The 16045-nt window shown below is 38.9% G+C and overlaps 1 protein-coding gene across 1 annotated transcript; it reads left to right on the top strand.

The window, feature by feature from the left end:
* The first annotated feature begins 3687 nt into the window (after positions 1–3687).
* On the top strand, positions 3688–14713 carry LOC143469524 (outer dynein arm-docking complex subunit 2-like). The gene is made up of 19 exons (XM_076967258.1): positions 3688–3856; positions 4069–4184; positions 4424–4581; positions 5011–5099; positions 5368–5474; positions 6285–6391; positions 6668–6804; positions 7232–7348; positions 7449–7587; positions 7834–7987; positions 8877–9174; positions 9447–9656; positions 10337–10564; positions 10719–10829; positions 10898–11052; positions 11347–11589; positions 12835–13138; positions 13620–13841; positions 14381–14713. The coding sequence occupies exons 1-19, from the start codon at positions 3746–3748 to the stop codon at positions 14492–14494; spliced, it is 3120 nt and encodes a 1039-aa protein (XP_076823373.1). The 5' UTR covers positions 3688–3745; the 3' UTR covers positions 14495–14713.
* Positions 14714–16045: the final 1332 nt, after the last annotated feature.

The raw sequence follows: 16045 nt of genomic DNA, 5'->3' as shown, positions 1-16045 counted from the left end.
TCAGAGTTGTAAAACGTGCCAGAATACAAAGGAATTGGCAAAAGACTCGTGCTGCGAGGGTGTCGCCTCGCCATGAAAGTTCACCGCTTTGCCGCCATGAACAATGGAATCGCTCGTACTTTGTAACGTTAGAAAGTGTGGACGGTCCGTTTTATGACCTGTTGGCCACTGCTAGCGAGAAATTAAATCCAAATTACGTCATACCGTGTACTTGAAGCATTTAGGTAACTGACTTATGTATTCTAAAATTACACTTTTCTTCATTGCTGAGGGATTAGAAGATGTATGGAAGATGTATACGTAGATAGTTTGGTTGTCTCACAACAGTGCAGCTTAATCTATTTTCTGTTTAAAATATTTTCAAGGAATTGTTTATTTACTTCATTTTAAGCAGTAATTCATGCTTCTGAAGGGAGCAGTTAAGTTAAGTTGAAAATTAATTTGGTGTGTTTCGCAAAAAGAGGAAAAACTTACAAATTATAGGAGCAAATTACAATCATTGGCTCTCGTGTTATTAATCCAATCATTTCGTTAAAATATTTTGTGAGTCCAAGTTGACGAAAGTTCCTCTTGTTCTTTTATGACGTTAAGCAAACCACGTGGTCTATAAGGTGACATATGAAAGGTCACGACCTGCCGCAGGGATCAAAGCACAGGCATTCAACAAATAAACATCAAATGGATTTGCAAAATGTAAACTTCCTTTTCTCAAGCCCTCGCCTTTCCTATTTAATTTACACATCTGATGCTTCCGTGCTTAACTTCAATGGCCAAAGACTATGGTCTTTCTTATGAAACGTATGAGGCGAAACTTTAATTTCCATTCAGATTTTGGTCCATTCTCTTTTGATATTTACTAAAGAACTAATTTGAATATACATAGCGTGTACAATTTCATTGCTTTCTGGAAAAATAGTTTGTCAAAATATTCTACAGTGTGGTAGTGGGTGCCGTAGATATGTAGATCAGTATAAAACCATAAACTAATTGCCTTAAAGAATCCACAGCCTAGCTTTTTGTAAACATTATAGCCTATTTTAAACGATTGCAGTTGCACATTTCTATTCCCTTCTATCATTTACAGATGCGGATTGCTGGCACTTTGGCAGGGAGAGGTTCAGGAATACATGTAAGTGGGGTCAATTTTTATATTGTTTATTTTTGCTATCTTTAGATTTTGCAAAAAAAAAATTTATTGCAACTTTACCAGCGTAATCGCGCTCACTCAAAAATTAGAGTAGCCAAGACGTATCACTTTTATTCCAATCAGCTTTTTCTTCGTTTGTCTGTTTCTTCGTCTTCGGAAATTTTGGGTTTGAGGTCTTTGATTAATCTTGTGAGGAGGCATGTACACATTAGCCGATTTTATACCTTTCATTTGTATGCCAAGTGCTTAAGAGGGAAAAATGTTTTATAAAATGGCATAAAAAAAGCAAAACTTAAACGAATAATTACCGTATGTATAAAATATAACACATTCCTTAAGTAGCGTTGATGATAAAAAGTACCTAACCTAGAATTTCAAAAAATGACAGACTCGTTGCCTGTCCTCACTCCTCCTTAAAAGTGTAAGGTCGGGAGAAAGACTTTGCTTCAAAAATCAGTAAGAAAAAAGTAAGAAGAAGCAATAAGTAGGCTACTACAACTGCCGTTAAAACATGTTGTATTTACTTGGCTGACAGCCTAGTTTCAAAAAATCAACAAACCATTCTTCATCATGACGTTGGTGAAAGTAAATTACAATGAAGTGGAAAAGTATAAAGAACTGCTCTGTTCAAAAGTTATAATTTCAAACGTTGAAACACACGGAAAACAATAGACTTAATGGAGATAAAAGGCAAACAATAATGACTACAGCACAACGGTAAATTGCAACTCGCTGTATGAGATTTCCAAGTTGGAATGGGCAAACGTATAGTACGGTATGGTGGTAACTTATGGCATAACATATTAGATGAAAACGTTTAAAAAGAAAGGATTCGCCATTCCCAAAAACTTGATTGTTAAGGGGTAGTTTGGCTTAAGTTATTTTATATGTTTCATGAACTTTGACCTCGTAATCTCTCTAGTATTGTGAAATTATTAATTTATTGTTTAGTTATCAACTTATCATTGATATAAGTATTATTATTTATAGTTATTAATTGTAATAATTCGAATATACAACTTAGTCAGTAAATACGTAAATAAAATACGATTTTACCTGCAAATATGTTTCTAACATTGTTAAGTGCTTTAGATAGATCGGAGATTAGTACTGTATAGGCCTATTAGTTGAAGAAGTGTTACAATTATATGTTCGATGCTTTTCATGCGCCCTTGATTATTTCTACGTGTGGCTTTCCCATGCAGTCAGTCATTATGTAATCTACAATAAGGAAACCACAACATAAAATCAGTCAGCAGTTAACAAACGCATTAACCTCAACCTCTAAAAATACTGTCTGCTGGGAATAAAGACCAAATAAACCTTTTATTGTGAAATCCTCAGATGAAATTCGTGGTACGCTGCATTATAATATCGTTGAAATTCATCCTTTAACACGATTGCCATAACTTGCCAATGAAGAAATTCTTTTAAGTGTTATTCGAAATACGATTTAATAACTACACTTTTTTTCCAAGTGTTTTAGGCAGTAATGGATTTAATGATTTATAAGAAACGGTATCATTTCGTAATGTTTCTGAAAAATGTTTTTCTCTACGCTTGCAATTATTTTAGTGTTTTCACCTCTTTGCTTGCATTTAATACTGACTAAATAAAGTTTAGCCACTAGCTGTCGCAGTGTTGCCATGGTATCCGGTCAGAAACTTTAGACGCTGCGACTGGCGCTGGTTTCAGGTCGAAATTGCAAAAATAAATGTAGGAAGGCTCATGATTAAGTTCTTTATTATGAAACTTCTGCAGATTTTAGTGTTATATATCGGATTTATGTTCATGGTTTATAAAGTAGCTTAGTTTTTCTGGCAGTTTACCGGTACGTAGGCTAGGCCTATCGCTGTTGGTAGCCTATGTTAGAAAGGAACAAAACTCTTAGGCTAGACCCGCAGCTTTGAGCTTGGTTTTGGCTCAGCTCTTTTTAATCCGGATAATTATGTAAATGGTAGAAAACCGTGTAGAGAACCGTGCACCATCGTAGAACAAAACGTTTGAGCAGCTTCAGTTGTCGGCTCGATATCCGAGTGGTTCGAGCGCTGGCCTCGCAATAAGCGACTCAGTTCCTGTGTTCTTTGTAATGGCCTTGCTCCAAACATTAACGGCACTTGCACCTGTTCAGTGGACTGAAGGATAGTCAGTGATTTTGAAAATTGAGTGCACAGAAGTTCTGTCCAAGTCATTAAGTGTAAAACAAAGCACTTTAAAATCGGGACTGAAGCTTATGAAAAGCAGTATTGAGTCCGCCTGTGCCAAACTCTGCCTATTGCAATAGCCTAGTCTACTCATTTCTGGTTTTTATTTCTTTCATTCCAGAGAAAAATCCTACTCTTGACAAGTATGGTTTGTGTCTAACTTACCTTTGGTTATTAATATTATAGCATTTATAAGTTAATGCTCTTCGGTTTTCGTTTGGAATGATTTGCAAATTTTGACACATTTTTGCACCAAGTCATTAAATATATAATATATGTCTAGTGTTGAATAGGCTATATATGCCTAATATGATATAACCGATGTTGAAAAGCTCTTTCTTTGCGTTGTTTGTTTAGAATCATTTTTGACCTTGTTAATTTTTTATTGAAAAAAATGGGAGCTTCTTTAGCTCGTGCGGCTCAATGGACATCTGCGTCCGATAGTGGAAAAGGAAAGCTTGAATTATCACCAATGAATGAGAAACTGCTAAATGATATCATTCAGGTAGCAACAAAATTAGTTTGAATTGTTTCCTTATTCATAAGAGTATGAAGTCATATGTGTATTCATATATGCTATTACGAATTTATTTAATTTTACTATGAACATTTTCCAAGAAAAGTTTTAGTTGTATTTTGTGTCTGCATTCTTAAACTCCATAGGAAATGTTAAACAATCGAGGTTGTGTGACCACAAACGTGTTTATTTTTTTATAGTTTGTGGAAGGATTTAGCTCAAAGTATCCCGAAGAAGGCAGGTTTGTGTTCAAAGATCCTCTGATCTGGGAAACTTCAATTATACCAAGTTCATTTTCAACTGGATACAATGCTTCGTGAGTTAGAAGTTTTATGTTTTTAAAACCATTTTACCCAACCATTTAAAATCATTTCACCCATCATTTAGAACTCCTTTGTTCCTTTAACTATTATATATACTATGCTGAGAAATACAATAAAGTACATGTTCTGAAAAGCTTCTGTACCTTCCACAAATCACAATTTGAAGTTTTATTTTTGGTACTGATTGTTGATGTATGGTTTATTTCATCTCAACTTTAAGTTGTACAATTAGTGATAGCGCTGTCACATCTAATGACAAAGATGCAAGTGGCAATCCTCTGCTGGAACTTTCTGGTGGCGTTTTGCGGGTTAAAAGTTTTGCACAGCTTACTAACATTTTGCGAATGGCAAAAGAAAAGAGACTAAATGAAGCACGGATGTGCTTAGAAGGTAGAATTGTGATTTAATTTGGATTTCTTTCTTACTTTCATATTATCAGCTTTTATCATTTTTTAGATATGCTTTTCTTGGCTGTCAGATTGGTTGCAAGTTAGCAAATATAAAAGCAGCTGTTGTGGTGTTAACCAATCTGAATTACACTTTCAACAATTTAAACTGTGCACTTTTAAAGTACTTACCAAAAGTAAACAAGCAAATTAAGAATTGTAATATCAGAAAAAATTTAAATATATGTTTGACTCTGAATTTTGATGTTTATAACTGGACCAGGAGCACATTACTTTTAAATTTAATTATTTATGGGAAAGTAAGGCCAAAGCATGTGATAGTGGTTTTTAAGTGCCAAGCTTTTAGCATGATATTATGTCATAAAATATGAACATTTTTTATACTTAATATGCTTGCTGAATATATTGTCAGCAAACCGAGACCCTCTGGTGAAAATTCTTGGTCCAGGGTTCGCAACTGTTGATTCTGAAGATTCTACTCTCATCCGGATGGTGGAAAAGGTGGGAGCATTTTTAAAAATCGGTTTTTAATACTTGACTGTCTCAAGCCTCATGGTCATTATTTTTGCTTGTTTCATGAATGACACAGTTTATCAGTGAAGTCAATTATTATAGTCGTTTCATAAATCTCCTAGATATTTATAAAGACATGTTGTTTATTTGGTTTATTCCAGAAAAGAGAAATTATATCAATGCTATCTTACACAATTAAGACACTCAGTTCTTTGCAATAATTACTGCTCCAGTAACACATATTGCAACCACACAGAGCAAATCCGATGACAGTGCAGAAGGTGCTGTGAGACTGCGGCTTCTTCTGATCGTCAATGAGTTTGACATGAAGCTTCTCAATTCATGCTTTCGGGAAATTTCCAAGTGAGGCCTGCCATAACTTTGTAGTTATATTAACTAATACACAACTGGTTTTTGGTAGTTGATGACGGTGGTTAGCAATCTTAAAGATTGAACGAACCGACCGGGTATAACTTCCATCAAATGAACACCAAGTTAAGCCGAAATGTCATTGCAAAGACCATATCATACCAATCATACCAATCTGCGTTTTATTCTTACCGATTACATTGAAGTTGTTAATTGCACTTCGTGTCTTCAGTTATCTCACATTTTTTGTCATGTGATCTAAAGCTTTGTTCATTTGGTCCTGGATGTCTTTCTGATTGACACGAGAAACTTGCTTGTCCAAAAGGCTCAAGTTTTAATGCTCACAAGTGTATGAGCATTAGGGGTAGCAGAATTCGCAAGCCTTCTTTGTTGAATATGAAAACTTACTTTCAATGTATTGTCATTTGTTGCGTACTAAAAATGGAAATTATCGGGATAAGCTAAGAAATGATTTCAGAACATTTTTTTGGTCATAATATTAAATTGTTGCATCACAGTTACACATCACACATTTCGCTGTGTTAACCAACAGTAAGGTTGAACTTAGCGCATGGCTTTTTATCATTCATAACTCACTTTTGTCTCTACCATCGTATTGAAAAAGTGTAAGTTAAAAGATCAAAATATATCTAAAATCCATACTGGTGGTGTAAACAAAATTATAACAAAGAAAATATAGCTCCATGAGTTACTGACCACTAGATTAAGATGATATCTTTTATGAATGAAGGCAATGGTTGTATTTTTTGCCTAATGGTCCCTTTTTGTCTCTGTGTTTTCCAGAAAAGTGCGGTTAAGTCCAGATGCGGTCAATGCTGAGGTTGAACTTCTTCAGTCATTCGCTGGTGAGGCGCCCAACACCCTCTTGAAGGACATTCATTTCACTACTCGTAAGTTCGTATTTTCGGAAAAACGTTTTATAATCCTCTTATGTTCCCTATTGGCATAAATCAGGTTAAGAACAAGATATACAGAATGAGTTTCATATATTTTGGATTATTTACATTACTTACAGTATAATATAGCTTGCATGTTACAGTGCAGTATGTGGTATGCTTTTATGTAGTTTTGTTATATTCAAGAAAACCAAAGAAAACTAGTGTTCTGTGTGAAAATGCAGGAAATTTTTCGTGCTGTGCGTCTGATTTTGTGTTTATTTTTGTCAGAACTTGTTTTCTCAAACAAGTGTCGTGCTCTTCCATGGCGACAAGTTCACGGTGATATTTGCTATGTCGTCATCAAGCCACACGATGGCGACTCATTCTGTGTTACAGCGAGTACATCTGGATGTTATGTTAATGGGGTGGGTCTACCATCGATTGTTGTAGAACTAACTAAGGTTTTACTTGTGATTATGGCGTATTTGCATTGAGCTTTTGTTATTTATATACTTCACCATTCCATACCGTTCTGCAGCAAGGTCAGCACCATACTTTTCACTTTCCACTGTCAATGGCGAAAAATAAATAATACAATACAACTTGTTCAATGATGTTTAAATATTGAGATAAAATGTAGTGGGTACAGTAATTCTGGATTTAGCTGCTAATGCGCACCAAATACCAGGATCGATAGTTGGTTTATAATATGCCATAACACATTCATATGGCAAGGCAGAAGTAAAATAGACCTGTCATCTATCGACAGAATACTTTTTAAGCCAAAGTTACACATTTGGTTTTAGTGTTCCGTTGTTGTTTTGCTTCTGTCTTACAGTGAATGCTTTTCAGGGTTTCGAAGAAGAAACTCAGACAGTGAACTTTGAAAAGAAAGGCGAAGTCTATAAAGATCTGGTGTCCCTTCTCAGTGATAAATCGAGGCAATTTGCTGACAACATTGCAAAGAAAGTAAGTTCTTTTGCAAGGCATCCACGTCATATAAGTCAAATCTGAATAAATTCATCGACTGCACCATTCGATAATGACGTCATAATGTCATACTTATCAGGAGTTCTCTATGCAAGAAGATAATATGAAAGAGACAGAAAAGGAGACAGCCGTCATCAACGATTTGTCGTCGGAGCAGGAAAAAGAAGACATCCAAACAGAGAAGAAGCAAAAAGCTCTCAAAGATGCCGGAAAGAAAGGTGAGACTGAAACACATGCTGCTTCTTTTACGATTTCCTCAAAAACAAGTAGAAGTCTTCTTTAAAACGTTTTATCTATTTTTAAAAATGAATTTTTATCAAAAAGCACGTTGTTTTTTTGTTTGGCTGTATCGTGTGGTGGGGCACTAGGGTTCTAACTTGTGTGGTTGTTGTCTTAGTGTAGTCTGTGTGATATCCTTTTTGTTACATTAATTTTGTTTGCAAATTTGGATGTTTATGCTTCAGGCAAAGCAGGGAAGGACCAGAAGAAGAGCATGCAGCCTTCCTTAAAATGGAGGAATTTGGAAGACAGCAGGAAGACAGAAAAAGCACAAAAAGAAACAAAAAAGAAAGTGCAAGTGACTTCAGTTCCCGCTTACAGAAGGCCATCTTATTTCGGGTAGGTTCTTCAACCGCCATCGTTTAAGATGAAACATTTCATGGTATTCATCAAATAAAAGGCACAACTGGCGAACAACTGCCTTATATTTGATGATTATTATGCCTGGCGGAAACTGCAGTACATTTCTTGGTACTTTCACCGTCATTTATCAATGTCACTTTAATTTGCATGTTTATGTTATTTTTTAAGCTGCTTGGTATGGTATGCCAGCTTGTATTGTTTACCCTCACACTTGCCATTATTACCTCACAAAGATCGGCTTTGTGCGTTTTGCACACCTGTAAGCGCTTTTATCTCATCATAAACTAGCTCATTGTTTATCACAATTGTTCATTCATGATTTTGTACAGGATTTGAGTTAAGAAAAAGCTTTAACATTTTACTGCACTAGGATAGGCCAGGTATAGATTTTGTTAGCATCAGAGCGAATTATGTTTGTTTGAAGAAAGATACGAGCATGATAAAGTTCAATATGGCCATCCCAAGTACAAATGCAGTTCCTGACAGAGATATTCGGAAAAGCATTGCATTACTCAAACGACTCAGTATTTCCCGGTAAGTGAAGTTTTTTTCAGCCAAGGTAATCTTTCAACTCGCAACAGAGATTTGCCTCCTATGATTTTTGCTGTTTGACAGAACAGTTTTCTGGTAAATAAAATAACACGGTGTTGGTTTATTATGTACAGTAGCGCAGTCAATAGAGTAGTAGGACATTGTAGATCAGAGAAAACTGTTTTCCCTTTCAGTCAGTTGAGTATTTAAAACAATCTTACGACAGTGAATACAGATTGTAAAAGTCTCAAGTATGGTTTGTCTGCAGCAGTAAAATTTGTCAAACATTTACAAATGTGTCGTATAAACGCTGCGATTTTAACTCATTTTCCAGCAAGAAAACACCGGCAGATGATGATGACGACATGAGTGAGAGTTCGGATGAATCTGACGAGGAAGAAGAAATCCAGGATCGAAGACAAGATGCAGGGTCTGATCTTCCATCCGAGTACTGGCAGATACAGAAGCTGGTGAAGTACCTCAAGGGAGGAAACCAAACTGCTACGATTATCGCTCTCTGTTCCATGCGGGACTTTAACCTTACTCAGGAGACTTGCCAGTTGGCCATCCGGGATGTTGGAGGCCTTGAAGTCCTGATCAATCTTCTGGACACGGATGAGAACAAATGCAAGGTGAGATTTGTATGACGCGGTGGCCTCATAGGTTTTCTTAGCGCGCTGATAGCCTGCGTGAAGGCTAGCAGAGATTTTTGTGACTTTATAGCAATGTGGAGCATGATGCTGAACGTCTGGGGTGTTAGCGCGGCGACATTGTAGCCATGCTTGAGTATCACAGAACGATACATAATGTTTTTTTTGAGGGACGCTAGATTGCTTTTACAAACTTCCTCACACATCAAAGAATGCCCACATAGAAAAGATTCATTCATTTTCCTTCTCTACAGATTGGCTCGCTTAAGATTCTGAAGGAAATCAGTCGAAACGTCCAAATCCGACGAGCAATCGCCGATCTGGGTGGCTTGCAAACTATGGTCAGGATTCTCCAGTCTCCAAATAAGGACTTGAAATGTCTCGCCGCTGAAACCATCGCAAACGTCGCCAAGTTCCGACGAGCCCGCCGCACAGTTAGGCAACATGGCGGCATTAGAAAGCTAGTGAGTATGGAACCTTCGTTATAACTGTTGGTGTTCATTTATTTTTCACCATTCGCTTTGGAAAGTGAGCAACGTGGTAACCAATAACACGTAATGCATGAGCGTAACCAAAACCAATAACACGTAATGCGATTATCTTGGAAAATCTTCGTGGTCTTGCTAACGGTGGTGGGTGCAACGGTGGTCAGGTTTTTAAGATGGTTTGATTTGCACTTATGGGAGAGCATGGAGAATATGCTCGAGTAATAGCTGCTCAGTAGTTACAGCTCTAAGCGAGTAAAAAATTTGTTAGATACAGTTCGAATACGCGCTTGCAGGTAAGGATTTGAGACAATAAATTTTTGTAGTCTATCAACACACAGAGAGCGGTTACTAACGCATAAGAAATGCCTTTTTTCCGATAAACTTTGTAGCCTAGCGTGATATACTTTGCTAATACAACAAATCTTATCCCGATTTCTGTGAACTAAAAGTGGTTTTTCTTTTCTAATAATAAGGTAACTTCATAACTGGCAACCAAGGCAGTTTACCGCCAGCTAAAGGTTCAAATCGCAGCCTCAGTTGTCACGATCGTTTCCTTTGCTGTCATTTCCCTGATCTCCTCGCCATCAGGACTAACGTTGCTTTGTCTCGCAAGAAAACCTTCAAAGGGAGAAATTAATTATTTTGAATTTTTTCAGGTCGCTCTGTTGGATGTTCCCGTCAATTCGGCAGACATCGGCAAGGACATCGAAGTCGCCCGATCCGGAGCTCTAGCGCTGTGGAGCTGCAGTAAATCAACGAAGAACAAGCATTCGATCAAGAAGGCCGGTGCCATCCCGATGCTGGCGAAGCTGCTCAAATCTTCCCACGAGGAAGTCCAGATGCTGATCCCTGTTGTTGGGACTCTGCAGGAATGCGCGTCGGAGGTAACAAGATTGCAAACTATTTTGTCCAAATTTTTATATGTAGTTTTCTGTTTTGATTTTAAAGCAAGTCATTATAAGCGCCAACGTGGTAGAATTGTAGACCACGCGATCAGTTGTACAAGACCGCTTCATGCGGCCCTTTCGTACATTTCAGAAAAGTTACCGGCTCGCCATTCGAACGGAAGGCATGATCGAGAATCTGGTTGCTAACCTGAGGAGTGACGACAGTGAACTTCAAATGCACTGTGCGGCTGCCATCTTCAAGGTAACTTAACTTGTCTTCTGCCGCGCGTAGCCTTTGTTCTTCTTCTGTTGATCGTCTTTCTTTGCCAGTGCGCGGAAGACAGCGTGACTCGCGACCTTGTGCGCCAGTACGAAGGTTTAGACCCGCTCGTTGCGCTCCTGCCTCAATCAGACAACAAAGAATTGCTGGCGGCTGCCACCGGTGCCATATGGAAATGCGCTATTAGCTCGGAAAACGTTGCTCGGTGAGACATGAATTAATTTGTAGAAATGTGTGATTCATTGCTCGTTCAATTCGTCTATTGGACCCTGCACACGTTTTGCGACCGTCAAATTATAATTACCGACATGGAACTTCTAACGATTAACAAAAAGAAACGAAAAACGGTAGTTAGAGTTGAAAGTTAATGTTTTACAAAGTAATCCTGTTTAATATTTTTTCTATGTCCTGTCTAGAAAGACTGAGTGCAAGTCAACATGAGAACGAGTTTCTTAATCTTGACGCTTTAACGATTTATGTTGTTTCCCTTTCGTCGTAGATTCCAGGAACTGAAATGCATTGAACAGCTGGTAGCTCTACTCAACGACCAGCCCGAGGAGGTTCTCGTAAACGTGGTCGGGGCCCTCGGAGAATGCGCCCAGGAGCCCGCCAACCGCATCGTCATCCGCAAATCCGGAGGAATCCCTTCGCTAGTGCACCTCCTCACGGGCACCAATCAAGCCCTGCTTGTAAACGTCACAAAAGCAGTCGGCGCATGCGCAACGGAACCGGAGAATATGAGGTTTGTGTTGTTGACGACCCTTCTTATCAATATCGCCTGCCTTTTGTGGTCCCTTCGAACTCCACGATGTGTTTTAACCGTATAATTGTTGGTGTATCGAGCAATTAGTTTTCAATTGGAGTAGCTAGGTTGGTAAGCAACGCAGCTATAGAATGATTGTCTCCATCTCGTGGCCATCAGACGAATTTAAAATTGTCACATGCTGTCGTGAGTGAGCTTGAATTTAGGGCAAACTCAACCAACAAAATATCCCCGCGTGCTTTTACGTAAGGTTGAAGATTGCTGAGTAAACGTGATGGCATTTGCCGATAACACTTTGCCGGTCACGAAAAAAACCACTTGAGCTTTATACTTCCAATGATATCACGGCTGAACTAACACGCTTTACTTTCCAAATTTAATTCGACATCTTATAATTTCATTGGTTGTTGTGAAACGTGTTTTGCGAGCACGCGGGTACAATTTTTTGCCATGATTCAAACGAACCCCGGAACGTCTTAGAACTTTTGTTTTTTTACCTTAAAAGATTTAAAAGAAGGGATTTAACTGGTCATCACTGCATTTGAGTTATCAATGCAATTGGTTGTACACCACCAATCAGCAAAAGTGTTTGACAAATACTTTACTAAAAGTTTAACCTTTCCAGTGACATATTGTATTGCGATAAGCCGGAAGATAAAATCTACTTAACATTTTACAATTATTCATAAAGTGCTAAAAAATCGCTTTGAAGTAAATTCCAATCTAGATATGACATTTCCGCTATTTCGCTCTCGTTGTGTTGATACGAGCGGATATTGTGACGTGCCTTTGACTTCCGGCAAAGTGACTTTAAGCGGAAACTCCTCGTCTTTTGAAGCATCAACCACTTTTTTGCCACCTTATACCTGTGGATAGATTAGAACTGTATACGTAAGACCAAGCCCGTTTCTGACACGAAAATTAATGAGCAAATTGTCGTTTTTCGTTAGTTTTTATTTGTTAGTAATATGATGTCGCTTGCTTTTGATTGCTTTTATCTAAATTGTCTAAAAATCAAAAAAAGTTTAATTATCCAAAAAGTTTTCATTTTTTTTATGGAAGTAAAGTTACTTCTCGTCACGCTCAGCCATTGTCTGAGACAGAGTTGCTACGGATGTTTATTTTTCTCCCACAGCAACAACATGTTAGCTGTCTTAAAGACTCGCTTTTCATCATTATTTCCCGAATTTATCGTAAACAGTCAAACTTTTTTATTCGTAACAGCATAATAGACAAGTTGGACGGGGTTCGTCTTCTCTGGTCGCTCCTCAAGAACCAAAATCCGGAGGTGCAGGCATCCGCTGCATGGGCGGTGTGTCCTTGCATCGAGAACGCCAGGGATGCGGGAGAGATGGTGAGATCGTTCGTCGGAGGACTGGAGCTTATCGTCTCCCTCCTCAAGTCTTCCGATCTTGAGGTTCTGGCAAGCGTGTGCGCCGCCATCGCCAACATTGCGAAAGATGAGGAGAACCTGGCCGTCATCACCGATCACGGAGTGGTTCCGATGTTGGCCAAACTCGCATCCACGGTGAGTTGAGGACCTCGGGAGCGGGTACTTTTGGAGTTTCAGAAAAATGTAGAATTTTTTATCGGATAAATCTCAGAATTAAACCTTTGGTTCGAAATCGACCAGTTTTTGGCAAAACCACTTTCTCCGAATTTACACTTTTTCGATATCATTGACTAACACACTGCAACGGCTGTTTCAACCTTGGTGCTATACTTCACTGCCACCTTTTACTAGTGCTCCTGGCACGCCGATTACCAGCAAACACTCGCGTTTATTCGAGTGTTTATAATCGACTGGTTTCTGAGGTGCTCAATCCATTTTTCTGTTTCTTTTTGCCGTGAGTTTAAGTGCTTGTGAAAAATTGCGTTGAAGCTTTGAAAGCACTGAGGCGGGTTAAGTTTTCGCATAATTTAGCATTTCTTTATTTCTTAGACTCTAGTACTTAGAATGCAACACTTTTAACTATCATGTCTATTCTTTACTTGCTTTTTTACATCAGACCAACGACAAGCTGAGACGCCATCTTGCTGAAGCAATTGCTAGGTGTTGTACATGGGGAAACAACCGCGTTTCCTTCGGGCGCGAAGGTGCCGTAGCCCCGCTGGTTGGCTATCTGAAGTCCGAAGACAAGCAAGTTCATAGATCTACTGCACAGGCCCTCTATCAGTTGTCACGTGATCCCGATAATTGCATCACAATGCATGAAAATGGAGTAGTGAAGGTAGGTTGGTCTGAACAGGAAATGTTTTAAGCTATTGGCTCATAAAGGAACTCTCTGTTACAACAAGGTTCACTAAACCGCACGTGAGCACTAGGGCGCAGTACCCGTCAGTGGTCAATGTCGGGCCGGACATTTTAGCGCGGACCCGGGTTCGGACTTAAGTTCGGGAAAATAGACTTGCCGAATTCGGGCTTGCACGCAAATCTCAATCACAACACAAATACAAGATTCCATTTAATGACTGCGGATTAAGGATTTAGTTTCGTGCCATCTTGGCTTCTCTTTCATTGAGAACAGTGCAAGCAGAACGCACTTTGACTTGTATCACAGCGGATGGTCAGTTAAAGTGCTTCAATTTATAGATGTTGGGTTCGGGCATAGACCCAGGTTTCGAGCCCATCTCCCTAGCCCCTGGTACACCACAAACCAGTTTTTGTGGTTAATCGATTTTGTGGTTGTCGAACCAGCTGATAAATTAGATTATTCAGTAAAAAAAAAGAATGAAAAACCTTTAATTTCCATAATTGTTTTTGGAACAGATGCTTCTGAACATGGTCGGTTCATCTGACAGCGCACTGCAAGAAGCGGCCGCCGGGTGCATCGGCAATATAAGGCGTCTGGCTCTGGCCAATGAGAAGGCGAAATACGCTTAAAAATTGTTCATATTCTTCTGTAGAGTTTTTTAATCCAAGTGTTTGTGTTTGAGATTGCGCTTCTCTGTTTTATTCACGCGTTCCCGCTTCACTTTCATTTGCAAAGAATCGACACCTGAGTTAACCTTGACCGTGGAGAAACGCTCCTAAACGGGGCAATGATGAAAAATACTCGAATCTATATTTTCAATAAACGTCCATGTGTTTGTAGCAAAACAACTTCCTTGGATCTACAGCTACACGGCTGTCCTCAAATAACCTTTTCCGGGTCACATGTTTGGAGTAATCAGTCATTGGTCGGTTGTCACACCTGCATGTGGTATACGTTAACCGTACCACCCAGCATGTTACATGCGCGGAGTTTTCTGTAGTAAACCGTCCAATCGTTTGCATTGGTCATATATCGACGTGTTTAATTAGATGTCTATTCCGTTGTATCTTTCATTAGATCCAGTTTGCATGGAATCGACATGCGCGGCAAGGAACTTAATCGTCCTCACGTGACTTGCCTCACTAAGTTGGTCAAGCTGTGTGTGTTTATATTGGGACTTGCACACAAACTATAAGCTCAGTAGCGGGGGCTCGAACGATGAGGAATCGTCGCCGAATCTCAGTCGTGAAAAATAATTTTCGTCGGTCGGAGGATAGAGATTGTGGTACCATGTAGAATACGTAACTTTGGCAGCGAAGAACGGTAAAAAAGCAAAAGTGGTCTAGTTGGTCGAAGTGCGGAAAAATTTTCTGTTAATATAATTATAGGTCAGAGCAGGAAATCAGTGTTATGCAACGTCCAAAAAAATATTCACACGGTCACATTTGCATATGGATTGTTATCAAAACTTCGTTATCCAGCAATTCATTGCCTATACGTTACGCTGGGGATTATTTGTCAGAATGGGTTACGTTAGGACAGCAAGATCAGCATGCTGCTTCACGTAAACACTGCGCTATTTTTAATTATTATATCGCTCATGGCGGGTTTACTCAAGCGCTCACCCAACAGTGGGTATTTCCAAGCAATATTTTCACATGGGACTTTAATATTTTCGTCCGATATTTCACGTTTTAAAAAGTCCCACGCACAAAATGCATCGATTAAAAATGCTGGTGCAAAAATTAAAAATCCTTCTGGTCTCATAGGCTGAGGTTTTGTGCCCGCGCATGGAAAATCCTACAAGTCAATACTCACACATACTTACGACCATATAGGCAGTGAAATCAGCATCGGTAGCCTATGTGCCTCTTTGGCGACCACGACGTGTTTAGAAGATCGCGATATTGTTGGCTTGTTGAGGAGAATTTGGGAAACCCAAATTAAAAAACGTAAATTTAGATACCGAGATTTGTTTACCAAGTGCGATGTTAGCAACACAGGAAAATCAATTTACCAAAGGTGAAAAATGAAACACTGGTTTTCCGTCTTTAATCTTTCTCAATGCTATGTATGCCAAATAGATTACTTGCGGTTTTGAAACCCATAGTTTAAGTGTACTTATCGTACACGTAAACGGTACACCAACGAGAATAGTTTATCTTTGGCTGGTCCAGCTG

Source organism: Clavelina lepadiformis, chromosome 8 (assembly GCF_947623445.1).
Source record: "Clavelina lepadiformis chromosome 8, kaClaLepa1.1, whole genome shotgun sequence".
In the NCBI taxonomy this organism is placed as follows: domain Eukaryota; kingdom Metazoa; phylum Chordata; class Ascidiacea; order Aplousobranchia; family Clavelinidae; genus Clavelina; species Clavelina lepadiformis.
This window is presented reverse-complemented; position numbering and strand designations above follow the sequence as displayed.